The 15211-nt window shown below is 41.3% G+C and overlaps 1 protein-coding gene across 1 annotated transcript; it reads left to right on the top strand.

Moving 5' to 3' along the window:
- The first annotated feature begins 1919 nt into the window (after nt 1-1919).
- FDX1 (ferredoxin 1) lies at nt 1920-14089 on the top strand. Its single transcript, XM_020805171.3, has 4 exons — nt 1920-2216; nt 9996-10120; nt 12205-12334; nt 13883-14089. Exons 1-4 carry the CDS (start codon nt 2059-2061, stop codon nt 13995-13997), a joined length of 528 nt encoding a protein of 175 aa, XP_020660830.3. The 5' UTR covers nt 1920-2058; the 3' UTR covers nt 13998-14089.
- The last annotated feature ends 1122 nt before the right edge of the window (nt 14090-15211 follow it).

The raw sequence follows: 15211 nt of genomic DNA, 5'->3' as shown, positions 1-15211 counted from the left end.
GAATACATCATGCGGAAGGCTGGACTGGAAGAAACCCAAGCCGGAATTAAGATTGCCGGAAGAAATATCAACAACCTCCGATATGCAGATGACACCACTCTGATGGCAGAAAGTGAGGAGGAATTAAAGAACCTTGTAATGAGAGTGAAAGAGGAGAGTGCAAAAAACGGTCTGAAACTCAATATCAAAAAAACTAAGATCATGGCCACTGGTCCCATCACCTCCTGGGAAATAGAAGGGGAAGATATGGAGGCAGTGTCAAATTTTATCTTCCTGGGCTCCATGATCACTGCAGATGGAGACAGCAGCCCTGAAATTAAAAGGCGCCTTCTTCTTGGGAGGAAAGCGATGACAAATCTTGACAGCATCTTGAAAAGCAGAGACATCACCTTGCCAACAAAAGTCCGAATAGTCAAAGCTATGGTTTTTCCTGTCATGATGTATGGAAGTGAGAGCTGGACCATAAAGAAAGCTGACCGCCGAAGAATTGATGCCTTTGAATTGTGGTGCTGGAGGAGGCTCTTGAGAATCCCCTGGACTGCAAGGAGAACAAACCTATCAGTTTTAAAGGAAATCAACCCTGAATGCTCACTTGAAGGACAGATCCTGAAGCTGAGGCTCCAATACTTTGGCCATCTCATGAGAAGAAAAGAATCCTTGGAAAAAACCTTGAAGTTAGGAAGGTGTGATGGCAAGAGGAGAAGGGGACGACCGAGAATGAGATGGCTGGACAGTGTCTGCGAAGCAACCAACATGAACCTGACACAACTCCGGGAGGCAGTAGAAGACAGGAGGGCCTGGCGTGCTCTGGTCCATGGGGTCACGAAGAGTCGGACACGACTAAACGACTAAACACACACACATGAAATAGAAACAGCTCCAATGAACTGCAGCAGACTACTGTTTCTGTAGTATAAGTGTATATGGCTGTACATTATTGGTTCTACCAGTCCCATTCCGCCTCCCCTCAGTGAGCTTCCATGGCCCAGTGAGGATTTGAACCCTGTTCTCTACTGTCCTAGGCCATCACTTATCCATAACTCTATCTGCTACAGCACACTGCATTGCTTATGTTTCCGTACTGTTATCTGGGGGAGCCAGTAAAATTAACTGAGGTTTCATTATGTTTTAGAACACCGTAGGATCCCCATTTCTAACCTAAAACCTTCAGATGCTGAAAAACGTGGATTATAGCAAACGCTATTGTAACAGTGAATGCTACACATATCAGGGTCCCTGGCTCCCTCCAGTGGCCAGTTCTGATTACTGTACTTCATTGTTAAATATACTGTATACTGTATGCATTTGGGATTTATATTTTAAGACCATGGATAAGTGAATCAGCGTGACCCCATACATAAGTCAGTCCACAAAGTCAGTCCTCACAAACCTGCAAGGTAGAGCCAATATTCATTCATTTTATTTAAAAGCCCTCTTTTCCCAGTAAGAGACCTCCAAAGCGTCTTACAAAATATTTAAAAGTCAAACACAATTAAAAAAAAAAACTTAAGATTATAGTATTAAAAACCAATTAAACATCTTTTAACTACAACTGAGTAAAGCACTGAAAAGCATGTAAGTGCGTATTAAAAAAAGGATTTGAAAGGACTGCACTCCCATTAAATACAACAATCATAATATTCTCATTTCCCTGAGAAGGAAAGAGAGAGGCTGTTCTCTGTGGCGATTCACACATTTTTTAAAAAGTGACGAGAAAATATAACAGGGGAAACGTCCTCGCTATCCCGCCCGCTCTCTTCGCAGGAAGCACCGTCCTAAACATTCTGTTGCGCAACTTTCGTAAGTGGGACGCTTACGCCAGGAAAGGACCGGAGCTACGTCTTTTGCGGCACCTCCTTCTAAAAGCCGAGAAAACGTAACTCGCCGTTAGGAGGCGGAGCCCGAAGGTGACGAGGACGGCCGCGATTGGTGCCCGTCGAAGTAAGATGGAGGCCTTTGGACTTTAGTCGGCTCGGGCCGAAAGTAAAAGGAAGTTGCAGGCGCCGCCGGCGGCCAGACGTGACGAGGCTGTGCCCTTGTCTGCGGCGGGCGGGCAGCATGGCTACCTCAGGCACGGCCGCTCTCCTCCGGGCCGCGGCGTCCTCCCGTCACCGGCTCCTCACGACTTGTGGCAGGACAGGAAGAGTTTGGGGCCGGCACGCTGCCCGCCTGGGCCCCGGCAGGCTCTTCCATGCCTCGGCCTTAGCCGGGCTCAGGTAAGCGCTGAGGGCTCTCTGTGGTCCGAGGATGGCGCCCTCTCCACCCCCCCCATACAGGTTTTCCCCTTTTCCCTCTTCCCGCCTTTTCCTTCATGGAGTTCCCGCTATAAAAGGGGAAAGTAAACTTCGGACGAGAGCGGTTGTGGCCTCACGGCCAGCTCTTAAGAGCTCGGGCTTCTTCCTTTTTTTGTGAAGCACCGTCGCTGAATGACCCTCATGGGGCTCTCCCCCCCCCATTCCCTCTCGGAGGCTGTTCTGTTTCGCGGGGTTGTTGTGGAGGTGGAATAGGTAAAGGGCGATGCTTCCCAATGGGGTCATAAAAAGAGCAAGAAAGGGAACGTTGTCCTTCATTTTTACCCCAGGAAGTCATTTATACTGAATAAGCAAATGATCTGTGATATACAGTAGGATAGGTTCCAAGTACCCCCTGCAGATGCTGAAAAACGCGGATTATAGCGAACACTTTTAATGCTATACACAATAAGTGAATCAGCAGATACTGGTTCTGCAGATAAGGGCGGCCCTACAGTAGAATAATACATTGGGGTGATTTGTTGAAATGGCAAGTCTGAAGCAGTGGAAGAGTAGTTGAAGCAAGTTCTTGTTCCATTGAGGTTCTTCAGCCTTCAAGCTCTGCAGGAGACCTTTGGCTGGTTAGAAGTTTTCAACTGAACCGAATTGACAGAAGTCCTGGAAGGATAAAGTTTGCACTGCTTGTGTTAATTGGAGAAGTAGGGGGCAAAGAGTAATACTAGTTCAGGTATTACCTCTGTCTCCTAGTTATTTATAAGACCAGTAATATGTGCAAGGAAACTGCACATATTCAGAAAAAGTTGTCGGTGGCAAAAAAGGAAGAAAGCTTTTTTTTGTTAAAGAAAAACAAGAACTGAGACCAGCATGATATCTTTAGAAATGTTTTTAATATATGATCATGTGTCTCAAATACAGTGTGTGGAGTGAATGATCATGGAGATAATCAAGTAGTTCAGAAAAAATGCTGATGCAGTCTTGTGAATTATATTGATTATAACCATGCACACATAGTTTATTACTCCACATGTATGTTGGAATAACAGCGAACATGCTGTTGCAGAGGTTCAAGACAGAACGTTCACTGCTCTATTGTTGGTTTCTCATGAAAAATATATCATAAAGAACGAGATGGAGTTGATTTCAATTTGCTTGCACAAATCAGCTAGCACTGAAGCACAGACTTATCCTGACAAGTCTACACAAAAGACTGTGCCACTCCTTGTTGTGTGTGGAAATAATCATTACTTGGGAAACTGCAAAGGTCAGCTAACAAAGATTCCACAAAACCTTTACTTGAATCTGGATGTAATCTATATATTTTGGAACTGAAGAGCTGCAAGGATCATTGAGTCCAGCCCCTGTCAGAGAGACACAGTAGGAATTGAACTCCCAACCTCTGGCTCTACAGCCAGAGGCCTAAAGTCCTGTATGCACTTATCTAAGACCAGATCATATAAATGAATTGACAGGAACAAACTTGTTAAGATGGATAGACTATATCCATATACTGTACATGCTTAGGAATAAGTCTCACCAAACACAGGTTGTTAGTTTATTAGGGAACAGTGCTAATTATCTTCCCTCTTGGTTATCCTGCGTGAAGCTAAGCCATAGCTAAATATGTTGTTAATCATAGTATTCACTTTAATGGAGAGAAGACTGGGAGCTAGTTCACACAGCTGCTGAAAGCTGAAATATTTTTTAAAAGGTATTCTACTATATTTCTGATACAGTTAAATATATTTATGAATTTCACATACTGTATCTTATGTAAACATTAGGCATTGAAATAGGTTTATTGGCAGGAAGGAAGAGATGGCAATGGTGCGGCTAAAAAATATTGTAAATAAATAAATAAGAAACAAAAAGCACTCACCACTTAGTTAGTGCTCACAAATTAATTAGTAATTATCCTGACTCTAATCTGACAGATTGGTTCTAGCCATTTGGCAGTTCCTAAGACTGTTGCAGGTCTTTTTTTGAAGAAGATCATCAACTTGATCCTTGTTTGGATTGCTGTGCTCATGCTGAAAAATAAAACTAACCACCGTTGTTGAAATGAGAAGAAAAGCAGTTGGGCAATATCTTTATTGGGCCTTAAATTCCATAACAGCCAGTAGAAATTCCAGTTCTCCAGTCTGGATAATACCCCCCAAAAGAAAAAAAAAAAGATGGAAGAAGAAGTAGAGAAGTATAAACATTGGGAGGATGTAAGCCATAAAGTTTAGATGCAGTTTCAAAGTAGACTGAATGAATTGAGCAGCAGTAGATAATGAAGATAGTGAATTACATCACAAAGTATATTCAAGGATGGAAAAGCAGTGGGAAATTTTCTTTATGGTAACATAAAAACTGGCTGTAGCTTAGATATGTCTCTTGCCTTAGAAGGCTGGAATCTAGTTCACTTATTTTTATTGCATAAGGCAGTTACTTTGGTGTGTCTCCCCCTCCAGCAGATTCTCCTTTGTGCAAACAGGTAAGCACTGATTTGACAGCCCAGTTTGCCCTAACATATATGTAGAACATCAGTAGGATTTTGCCATTGGTTCTTGGCAGTAGCAGCATCTTGGTACTTGTTCAGGAACATGTGTCGGTTATGGTGTTATGGTACTCCAGTACTTCTCTGCTACTATAGTTCTTAAATCAAGATATCCAAAAGAGTACCTCAACCTGTGTGAACCTGCCAATGTCAGTGTATAAAAGTCTTTTTTGTTCATTCCCCCATCAGAAATGAGGAGGGTAGATACAAAAGAAAGCATATTTTCCATCAGAGCACTTAAATTATTGAGTACTGTTTAAAATAATGTAAGCTGATCAGAAGGTATCAAAGTAATGATAATCAGTTTAAGTACTCCCCAACTTCCATTTTTTAAACTGTGCCAAAGAAGAGCTGCCTAATTGAGAGAAAAGCCAGGTGACTATCAACAATTTAAAAGATTGCTGTCATTAAAAAAACATTGTCCCTTTAGCTTTTACCTGGATCATCACTTGATCATAAGGATATGTATAAATATCAGTGTGGCATTTACCCCATGGCCTCTGCTTGTTTCACCAAACACAGATCTCACAAAGGTATCCCAACATGCCCTTTAACACGCTGCCACCAGTTGATCTCTTTATCAACCTATATTTCCTATGAAAGACTGAGGTCCATTCCATACTGAACTTTTAAACATAAACAGGTTTATTGATTACAAGTTGTTTTAGGACTAGTTTTTAAGCACATAAAGTTACACAAAGCTTCAGTATTTTACATTAACTGTCTTAATGAATGCAGGTCACACTCTGACTAATCACTCCTTAAACACTCTATGCTTCAAACCCTTAAACTATTTCTCTCTCAAAACTCTGTCTCTGACTCAATTGACTAGACACTGACTCACCCCACCCTTCTAGTTTCTCTGGATCCGCCTCCCAACAGCCCCCATTGGTGTAAGCCAATATCATTGTATATATAGGAATACGGTGTTCACTACAATCAGGCTGTGCATTTTGCACTCTGTTTAAATAGGTGGATTTTGATCTGGAAAAAAAAATTATTTTGATTCGTAAAAGCTCACACGGTTAGTCTTTAAAGTGCTAAATAATTTTGCCTGGTTTTTAGCCTCCATGCCCTCCTAGTATGTTAGCCCCAACATATCTACAGCTCCACTACATCAGGACATTAGTGACGTAAGAAATAGTTTTGAGATTGCTACCATTTTTTAAAGAGAAGAAAGTTCATAGTAGATGCCAGCTAGAACCTGCCACAAATTATGTAGAAAACAATAGAAAATATGTGCTGCTTTTTTACAGGTTACCACTAATTTCCATATCTTACTTAAACAAAAAGTGTACATTGCACAAGAAGAAAATGCTTTGTCCTTTGTTCAAATTACTGTTTTTGAATATTTTTAATTAAAATGAGATAAGTTGTGTAGCACAGAGAATGGCTTACGCTTGATCCTATTGTTTTGTTGTTTAGTCGTTCAGTCGTGTCGAACTCTTCATGACCCCATGGACCAGAGCACGCCAGGCACTCCTGTCTTCCACTGCCTCCCGGAGTTGGGTCAAATTCATGTTGGTAGCTTTGGTGACACTGTCTAACCATCTCGTCCCCTTCTCCTCTTGCCCTCACACTTTCCCAACATCAGGGTCTTTTCCAAGGAGTCTTCTTTTCTCATCAGATGGCCATAGTATTGGAGCCTCAGCTTCAGGATCTGTCCTTCCAGTGAGCACTCAGGGTTGATTTCCTTCAAAATGGATAGGTTTGTTCTCCTTGCAGTCCGGGGGACTCTCAAGAGTCTCCTCCAGCACCACAATTCAAAAGCATCAGTTCTTCAGCAGTCAGCCTTCTTTATGGTCCAGCTCTCACTTTGATACATTGCCACTGGAAAAACCATAGCTTTGACTATGCAGACCTTTGTCGGCAAGGTGAGATCTCTGCTTTTTAAGATGCTGTCGAGGTTTGTCATCACTTTCCTCCCAAGAAGCAGGCGTCTTTTTAATTTCGTGGCTGCTGTTCCCACATGCACTGATCAGGGAGCACAAGAAAGTAAAATCTATCACTGCCTCCATATCGTCCCCTTCTATTTGCCAGGAGGTGATGGAACCAGCGGCCATGGTCTTAGTTTTTTTGATGTTGAGCTTCAGACCATTTTTGGTGCTCGCCTCTTTTACCCGCATTAAGAGGTTCTTTAATTCCTCTTCACTTTCTGCCATCAAAGTGGTATCATCTGCATATCGGAGATTGTTGATATTTCTTCCGGCAATCTTAATTCCGGTTTGGGATTCCTCCAGTCCAGCCTTCCGCATGATGTATCCTGCATATAAGTTAAATAAGCAGGGAGACAATATACAGCCTTGTCGTACTCTTTTCCCAATTTTGAACCAATCAGTTGTTCCATATCCAGTTCTACTGTTGCTTCCTGTCCCACATACAGATCTCTCAGGAGATAGGTAAGGTGGTCAGGCACTCCCATTTCTTTAAGAACTTGCCATAGTTTGTTGTGGTCCACACAGTTAAAGGCTTTTTCTGGAACTCTCTGACTTTCTCCATAATCCAGCGCATGTTAGCAATTTGGTCTCTAGTTCCTCTGCCTCAGCTTGCATTTCACAGATGGCAGTTTCACATAAGTACCCCACAATTTTTTTAGGTAAGCAAGCAAAAAGAATGTACAGTGGTGCCTTGCATTACGATGTTAATTCGTTCCAGCGAAATCGCTGTAGAACGAAAACATCGTAAATCTATTTTTAAAAGCCCATAGAAATGCATTAAACCCTGATTAATGTGTTCCTATGGGCTTGAAACTCACCGTCCAGCAAAGATCCTCCATAGCGCGGCCATTTTCGCTGCCCGTGCAGCGAGAAATCCGTCCCAGAAAACAGCGGGCGGCCATATTTTTTTACCCGGCGGCCATTTTGAAACCGCCGATCAGCTGTGCGAACATTGTCATTTTGCGATAATCGGTTAGCGAAGCAGGGAACTGATCATCGGAAAGCAAAAAAAACCCCAGAGGAAACATCGTTTTGCGATCGCAAAAATTTCGCCGTTATGCAATTTCGTCATAAAACACAGCGCTCGTCTTGCGAGGCACCACTGTACAAGATATACAGTGTATCAGAGAAGTGAGTACAGTGGTGCCTCGTATAACGAGCGCCCCGTTTAACAACGAATCCGCATAGCAATGCAGATTTTGCGATCGCAAAAGCGATCGCATTGCGATTTTTCCCCATAGGCCCCATTTCCCCCCAGCTGACCGGCGGGCGCTTCCAACCATTACAGGCATTCTCACCATTCAGTAGATGACTAATTCCTAGGGTCAACATAAGTCGGAAACAATTTGTGACAGCACATACCAACAGTGACAAATTCAAGATTTATAGACCTTCCCAGGTAATGAACTAAAGCTGTGGTTTGTAATAGCTGACATCATTCCAGTAAAGGGTTAATCCTGGAATAAAATCATACCATCATTGACAAGCATCTCCAAACTCATCTGGGTATCTATATGTCTTTTCTTTTCAGGCAACCCCAAAACTTGCCAAGTTCTACAGGTTTTATTTCTGCTTCCAGGTTCCAGTCAAAATATATATTGAAAACAAACATGGAGACATGAGGAAAATCTGCTTAGAAATTTATGAAAATTGAATTTAAGCTTTAGAGACTTTGCTTCAGTCTGATAATACATCTCAATTGCAAGCAGATTAAGGCCACTGAATAACTTCATTGACTTATGTGCCTTTTTCCACCGTTATTCTTTTTTTTTTTTTCATGTGCCTCTAATGTCCTAGTTCATACTCCTGGGGGTATGCATACTCCAGGTTGATAATCACTGATAGTCTAGCGATGGCGAACCTATGGCATGCATGCCAAAGCTGGCACACACGCGAGAAATAAGTCGCCATTGAGAAATATTTACCTGTCTTCCGATCCCGAATTTTGGCACTCCCTTCTGCTGGTGCAGTAGTTCAGTGAAGGGGTGCAATGGTCTAGTCCAAGGGGGGAATTAGAGGACTGATAAGTATTTTTTTGTTAATACCGCCCATAGGAAAAACAAACAATCATTTAAACCTTGCAGTGCATGAGCAGTTGTTTTTCTAAACTAAAACCTTTAATTGCAGTGTTGGTACTTTGAACTGGAAGATCAAGAGGTTCTTCCTGACGTGGGATGAGCTGCAAAGAAGAGAAGGGAAAAACATTTCCCTCTCTTGACTTCAGTAAATTGGCTTACCATAATATCCAGTTAGTATTAAGGGTCCATACAGGATGAAATGCAACTTCAAGGAAGTAGAACCTCCAGCCAAATGTTGTATTGTAGAGTGTTCCTGTTCAGGATGCCAGCCAACCAGCCTTGTCTTTTTCCTAGGAGATTCCATTGTATTTCCCTTCCTTCTGGTGCCAGTTTTATGCACACACTAACAGGTATTCCCTGGCTACTGAGCATCATTGTAGTGTTTAGGCAGTCTTTATCTTCTCTCTTTTAGGTAGGGGTGGGGAAGCCATTGTGCTTTGCATATTAATGTATTTATGTTTCCATCCTCTATCACCATTGGTCAGGCTGGCTGGGGCTAATGAGATTTGGAGTCTCTCAAGTTTTTCAACCTGGTGGGCTTTCTTCTAATGTCTCCCCTTTTATCTTTTAAACCTAGAGATTTCCTAAGCCTGCTGATAATATTTTCTTTTGATTGAGTAGTGCTGCTTTGACTACATAAAGGATTATAATGAGTTTGATGTTACTATGTAGGATTGGTTTGCTTTTTATCCCCTTTCTTTCCCCTACTTCCTTTTTGATTGTAATCTTGTAAGCACTATTTTGATTTTTCTTTTCTTTTTATAGTGCTTAGAAAACCTAATAACAAGGACAATTAATTTATAACTGTTCTAGAAACCACATATACAGAAAATGCTGAATTGTGTAAATATGGTTGTAATACACACTAAAGAAACTTTTGAAATGCTACATTAAAAGCCCAACTTTAGGAGAAGCCAAAATATGTTTGGGATGCTGTACAGTAAGGCTTTTACAACTACACTATGCTAATGGTCCCAAAGACCCATATTCATCAGAAGTACTGTAAATCAAGTGACCCACAGCATTAAAAATGGCTCAAAAATTGTTCATAAATCAAAGATTGTATTATTAACTTGCTTTTGTGATCTCCAGAGAGTCATGCAATGCTTTTGAGTCAGTCATTCTTTTCTAGACAAAGATTGTTAAATACATTGTTTTGTTGTTTTTATATTATATACATGTATTTCAGCGCCGAAGATAAAGTTACTGTGCACTTTATAAATCGTGATGGTGACAAGCTGACGGCCCAAGGGAAGGTTGGGGACTCACTTTTAGATGTTGTGGTTGACAACAATCTGGACATTGATGGATTTGGTAAGTAAAAACACTTGATCCCTATTATTACAAAGTAAAACTTTCAGGAAATGACATTCTTGTTATTTTTAAGCTTCATAATATATGGGTAACAATCAAGTAAAATCTAATCACTTCTAATTTCCTCTAGTTTCAGTGAGAGGATTACATATAAACTTTCACTGTTGTTGTTGTTTAGTCGTGTCCGACTCTTCATGACCCCATGGACCAGAGCACGCCAGGCCGTCCTGTCTTCCACTGCCTCCCAGAGTTGGGTCAAATAAACTTTCATTAGAGATCTGCAACACTAGAAATTCTGAGAAGCAAACCAAAATAGAGAGCATGTGTACCCTTTTGGAACAAACATATTTTTGATTTGTCGTTGGTCTTCATGTGGTTGTACAGGTTTACCAATAATTTCAGGGTATTTTACAAGTATCTAAACAAGTGGCACCCTACTAAGTATTGAACAGAACCAGAAGCGGATAAAGACATGAGCAAAACAAGAGAAATTTGAAATACTTGAGAAATGTCCAAAACTATTGTTAGTATTTTATCATTCAGATCACAATTTGAGAAACCAACTGAGGGGGAAATGAGTGATATTTGTAAAATTACTGTCTTCATTGACAATCCTTATTAATTATTGTCAATTGTTGCCAGTTACATTGCTTAAATGCTTTGGTCTGAAAAGTCTGAAAATACTTCTATGTATTAGTCACTAGGGGGCATTGCAGGAGCAGATACAGTACTTTTTTACTCCCCAGTCACTTAAGCCTACTTGCTTGAGGAATAATTTTCTTCTTTAGTGTAACTTTCATTTAATAAAGTGATTGTTCTCTTGCCTTTATAAAATTGTCTCCTTATCACTGTTTTTATCTTTAATTATGCTGGTTTTAGCTAAACTGCTGATGTTACTAGTAGCATATCTGCATCTTGTACATAAACTATTTATTTAAATGTATTTATTTAAAAATAAATGATATCCTTATCTTTTATCATTAATACTTGTTGCAGTTCATATTAGGTATGGTATTTTTAATCTATGCAAGAACTACTAGAGAAAAGAAGTAGGAAAGCTACAGCGTCTCCCTGGGTGATGGGCTAATTCAGTTTGGAAGCCTCAGAATACATTACAGTAGTTTTCTTTAAACAAAATAATAGCCTCGGATTTACTGGGCCTGATTCACTTTTCCTGTTTGCTCCAGAACTCCACAAATTTGGCCCAGCTGCTCCCTCTCCACTATATATACCATACAATATACATTATATATTAATGAATGTAAGATTTAAACCACGTTTACATCTTCATTTTCCTCCCTTAAAATTTAGATAGAAGTGCATGCAGTTGAACTAATAGAACTATCTAGTCTTTAAAAGTTTACAAATACAGTGGTGCCTCGCATAGCAATGTTAATCCGTGCAGCAAAAATCGCTGCTAAGCGATTTCGTCGCTATGCGATTTTAAAAAGCCCATAGAAACTAATTAAAACCTGTTTAATGCGTTCCTATGGGCAAAAAAACTGACCTTAAAGCGAAGATCCTCCGTACGGTGGCCATTTTCGCTGCCTCTTAAGCGAGGAATCCGTCCCTAAAGACAGTGGGCAGCCATTTTTTTTACCCGGTGGCCATTTTGGAATCGCCAATCAGCTGTTAAAAAATCATCGCTTTGTGATGATCGGTAAGCGAAACAGGGACCCGATCATCGCAAAGCGAAAAAACCCCATTTAAAACATCGCAATCTTCGTCGCTATGCGGTTTCGTCGCTAAACGGAGCGCCCGTTAAGCGAGGCAACCACTGTATTATAATACTTCAAAGCTTTGCATTTTAAGTATATATTTTGTCTATATTAAATTGTTATACTTCTGGATACTGAAATATATTTTGAGAAATATAATGCAGCAATGAAATTAATGTGCTGTGATTGTTTAGAGTTCAGTGCATATGTCAACTGTGCTATACTGAATCCTGGTTAACTTATGGCTCCAGTAAATGTATCTGAAAAACCTTCTCATTTTTCTTTCTAATTTTTTCAGGGAGCCCATATTATAAATCTGTGCCAAATTCAAGTGTGTGTGTTTTGTTTTGTTTTTAAAATCTTCAGGTGCCTGCGAAGGAACACTTGCATGCTCCACTTGTCATTTAATCTTCGAAGATCATATATTTGAAAAGCTAGATACAATCACTGATGAGGAAATGGATATGCTCGACCTAGCCTATGGGTTGACAGAAAGGTAAAATAAAAGCATCTTACAAAAATAGTATCTGAAAACTACACACTGGTTAGGTTATAATTAATATATGAAATCTGTTAAATCTGCCACAATATTCTAAATTGGTTCAGACATGATTAAAACACTGGAAAGTCCCATTTTAGTTTGGTTAACTGAAACTTACTGTTCATTTTAGATCTAGCTATGGTTTGTTTGAAACAAGCCAATTTAAAGCCATAAAGCTGGACTGTTTCCACAAATGAAAGTTTAAATGGACTATTGCTTATTTAGGGTTCAGACATAACTCTAAACTAGCTCCCGTCCATGACCCGGCAGCTGTCCGTGGCCTAGGCTGCACCTGGCTGCAGACACAGATCTCCTGCCCCCCCAAGCACATGCATTCAAGTGTGCACCGCCCCTCTGAGTGTGCTGTGTGCAAGCGGCCCCCACGAGCACCGCTGCATGCATGTGCATGGCCATGCTCCACCCCCCTGCGCGAGGGCCACTGTGCGCATGTGTATGAGCGCTGCCTTGCACTCCACCCCCTGTGGGCAAACCACACCCCCACGCAAGTGTGCCATGCCCCCCTCAAAACCGGTCCATGGTTGGGAAAAGGTTGGGGACCACGAATTTTAAGTCTAAAGAATCTCAGATTAGCCATGCTGCTTTGCAGATTTCTGCAGCAAAAACAATAAGGAGTCTTGTGGCAGTTTTAAAAGACGTACACTTTTGTGATTTGTAGTCTACTTCTTTAAAAAAAGTGGATTGTGATCCACAAAAGCACATGCCAGATAAAACTAGTGAAGTGTTTAAGATACCACAAAACTCTTTGCCAATTTTGGTAATAAGACATAAGACATAAGACATAAGACATAAGAAATTTATTTGTCATTGCGCTCACAAGTGGGTGCAACGAAATGAGGTGCTCTTCCCCAAGGTAAAACTGGACAACACTACAAAAAAAAAGTTAAAATATACACAACTTTCACCATCCAAATATAGATACCCCGTTTTCTCTCAGCAATTAAAAAGCAGTGAGGTAACATTTGCACAAGCCATAGCATGTTTTTTAGGTTTTCTCTGATTTTTTCAAAGGCAGTTTCTGTTCTCAGCGAGAAATACTACTATGTACTTTTAGTTTGCCTCAGCAGAGAGATGTTATTGACAGGTAATTGATTCCTGTGGTTTTTAGCCTATATATCTACAAGAGTGGATGATGCAATCTTAGATGTACCCTTTGGACAGAGGAAATTATGATTCTGCCAAGCTGCTCTCCCTTCACCTCCCTCATGCAAGTGGCTAATACTGACCGATCTTGCTGGGTTGTTGTAAGAATTACAAGAGATGAATGTAATTGACGTGCATTCAGTAGTCTACAGGATCATCTGTTGCACAGTTTGTTTATTTGAGCATGGAATTAAGATTCTGCCGCTCCACCATTTTCTTTGCATATAATATTTAATGAACATTATCTTATGCCCTCCATATACCACTGCTGCATCTTAGTTCTTACTAGTTAAGTAAAAATGAGCTTTAACGCAAAATTCTCTCCCCCTCCCCCCCCCCCAGGTCTCGACTAGGTTGTCAAATCTGCTTGAAGAAATCTATGGACAACATGACAGTCCGAGTGCCTGAAGCTGTTGCTGATGCCCGACAATCCGTAGATATGAGCAAGAATTCTTAAAATAAGACTTTGAGGAGTGCTTTGTGATATTGGAAATACTTTTATAACTTATTTCTAAATGTTTAATTAAATATGGGAATCTATTCAAAATATCACTATATTAGTTTATGAATATAAATATTAATGATCTATTTGATCAAAGTCAGCCTTACATTTTATGATTCTAAAGTAGAAAATAGAAAGGTAGCTGTAGAATGTTAACACACACAGTGCAATAAGAAAACAGCCATTTTCTTCTAAAGAAATACCTTTGTTTGCAATTAATAAGACACATTTTGTTAATATTGAAATTAGTAAATTTTTAGGATAATTGTCTTCAAATTCCTAGGCACTAGGACTTTCACTTGACACACTAATTGCTCGGTTTAAGATGGTTGAAAGAAAATGTCTCTTTCAAATTACCGTATTTTTCGCACCATAAGACACACTTTTTCCCCAAAAAAGAGGGGTAGAAAGTCTGTGCGTCTTATGGAGCGAAGGTGGTGACTTCGCCCCCACTGGCCCCGTGGGGGGCAGCGTCGCAAGGGTCCGTGGGAGCCTTCCAGCTTCTGCCAAAATAGCGACCTTCCAGGACCTTTCAAGCCTCTCAAAAGGTCCTGGAAGCTGACGATTTAACCCCCCTGCACCCGTGGGGGGAGCGTGGCAAGGGTCCGAGGGAGCCTTCCAGGACCCTTGCGACACTTCCGCACCCCCCACGGGGCCAGTGGGGGCGAAATAGCGACCTTCCAGGACCTTTTGAGAGGCTTGAAAGCCTCTCAAAAGGTCCTGGAAGCTGGTGATTTCCCCCCCCCCTGCACCCATGGGGGGGTGGGGGCAGCGTGGCAAGGGTCCTGGAAGGCTCCCTCGGACCCTTGCCACGATGCCCCCACCTCCCCACAGGTAAAGGGGGGGTTAAATCGCCAGCTTCTGGCAAAATAGCGACCTTCCAGGACCTTTCAAGCCTCTCAAAAGGTCCTGGAAGCTGGCGATTTTACTCCCCCTGCACCCGTGGGGGGGGAGGGGGCAGCGTGGCAAGGGTTCGAGGGAGCCTTCCAGGACCCTTGCCACGCTGCCCCACCCCACCCCCCACGGGTGCAGGGGGGGTAAAATTGCCAGCTTCTGGCAGTGTTTTGAGGCTTGGGAAGTGATGGTGTTGCTATTACATGCAAAATTATAAATCTTTTGCTAGCCTTACAAGATTTGAGGCTTACAAGTTATGTCTGTTTTGACTACCT

This window comes from Pogona vitticeps, chromosome 3 (genome assembly GCF_051106095.1).
Source record: "Pogona vitticeps strain Pit_001003342236 chromosome 3, PviZW2.1, whole genome shotgun sequence".
NCBI lineage: Eukaryota > Metazoa > Chordata > Lepidosauria > Squamata > Agamidae > Pogona > Pogona vitticeps.
This window is presented reverse-complemented; position numbering and strand designations above follow the sequence as displayed.

Bases quoted from the DNA above. Each gene is read 5' to 3' on its own strand.
- FDX1 (XM_020805171.3), top strand. From the start codon at position 2,059: ATGGCTACCTCAGGCACGGCCGCTCTCCTCCGGGCCGCGGCGTCCTCC. The intron at 10,121-12,204 runs GTAAGTAAAAAC...TAAAATCTTCAG, and splicing joins TCTGGACATTGATGGATTTG to GTGCCTGCGAAGGAACACTT. The intron at 12,335-13,882 runs GTAAAATAAAAG...CCCCCCCCCCAG, and splicing joins GCCTATGGGTTGACAGAAAG to GTCTCGACTAGGTTGTCAAA.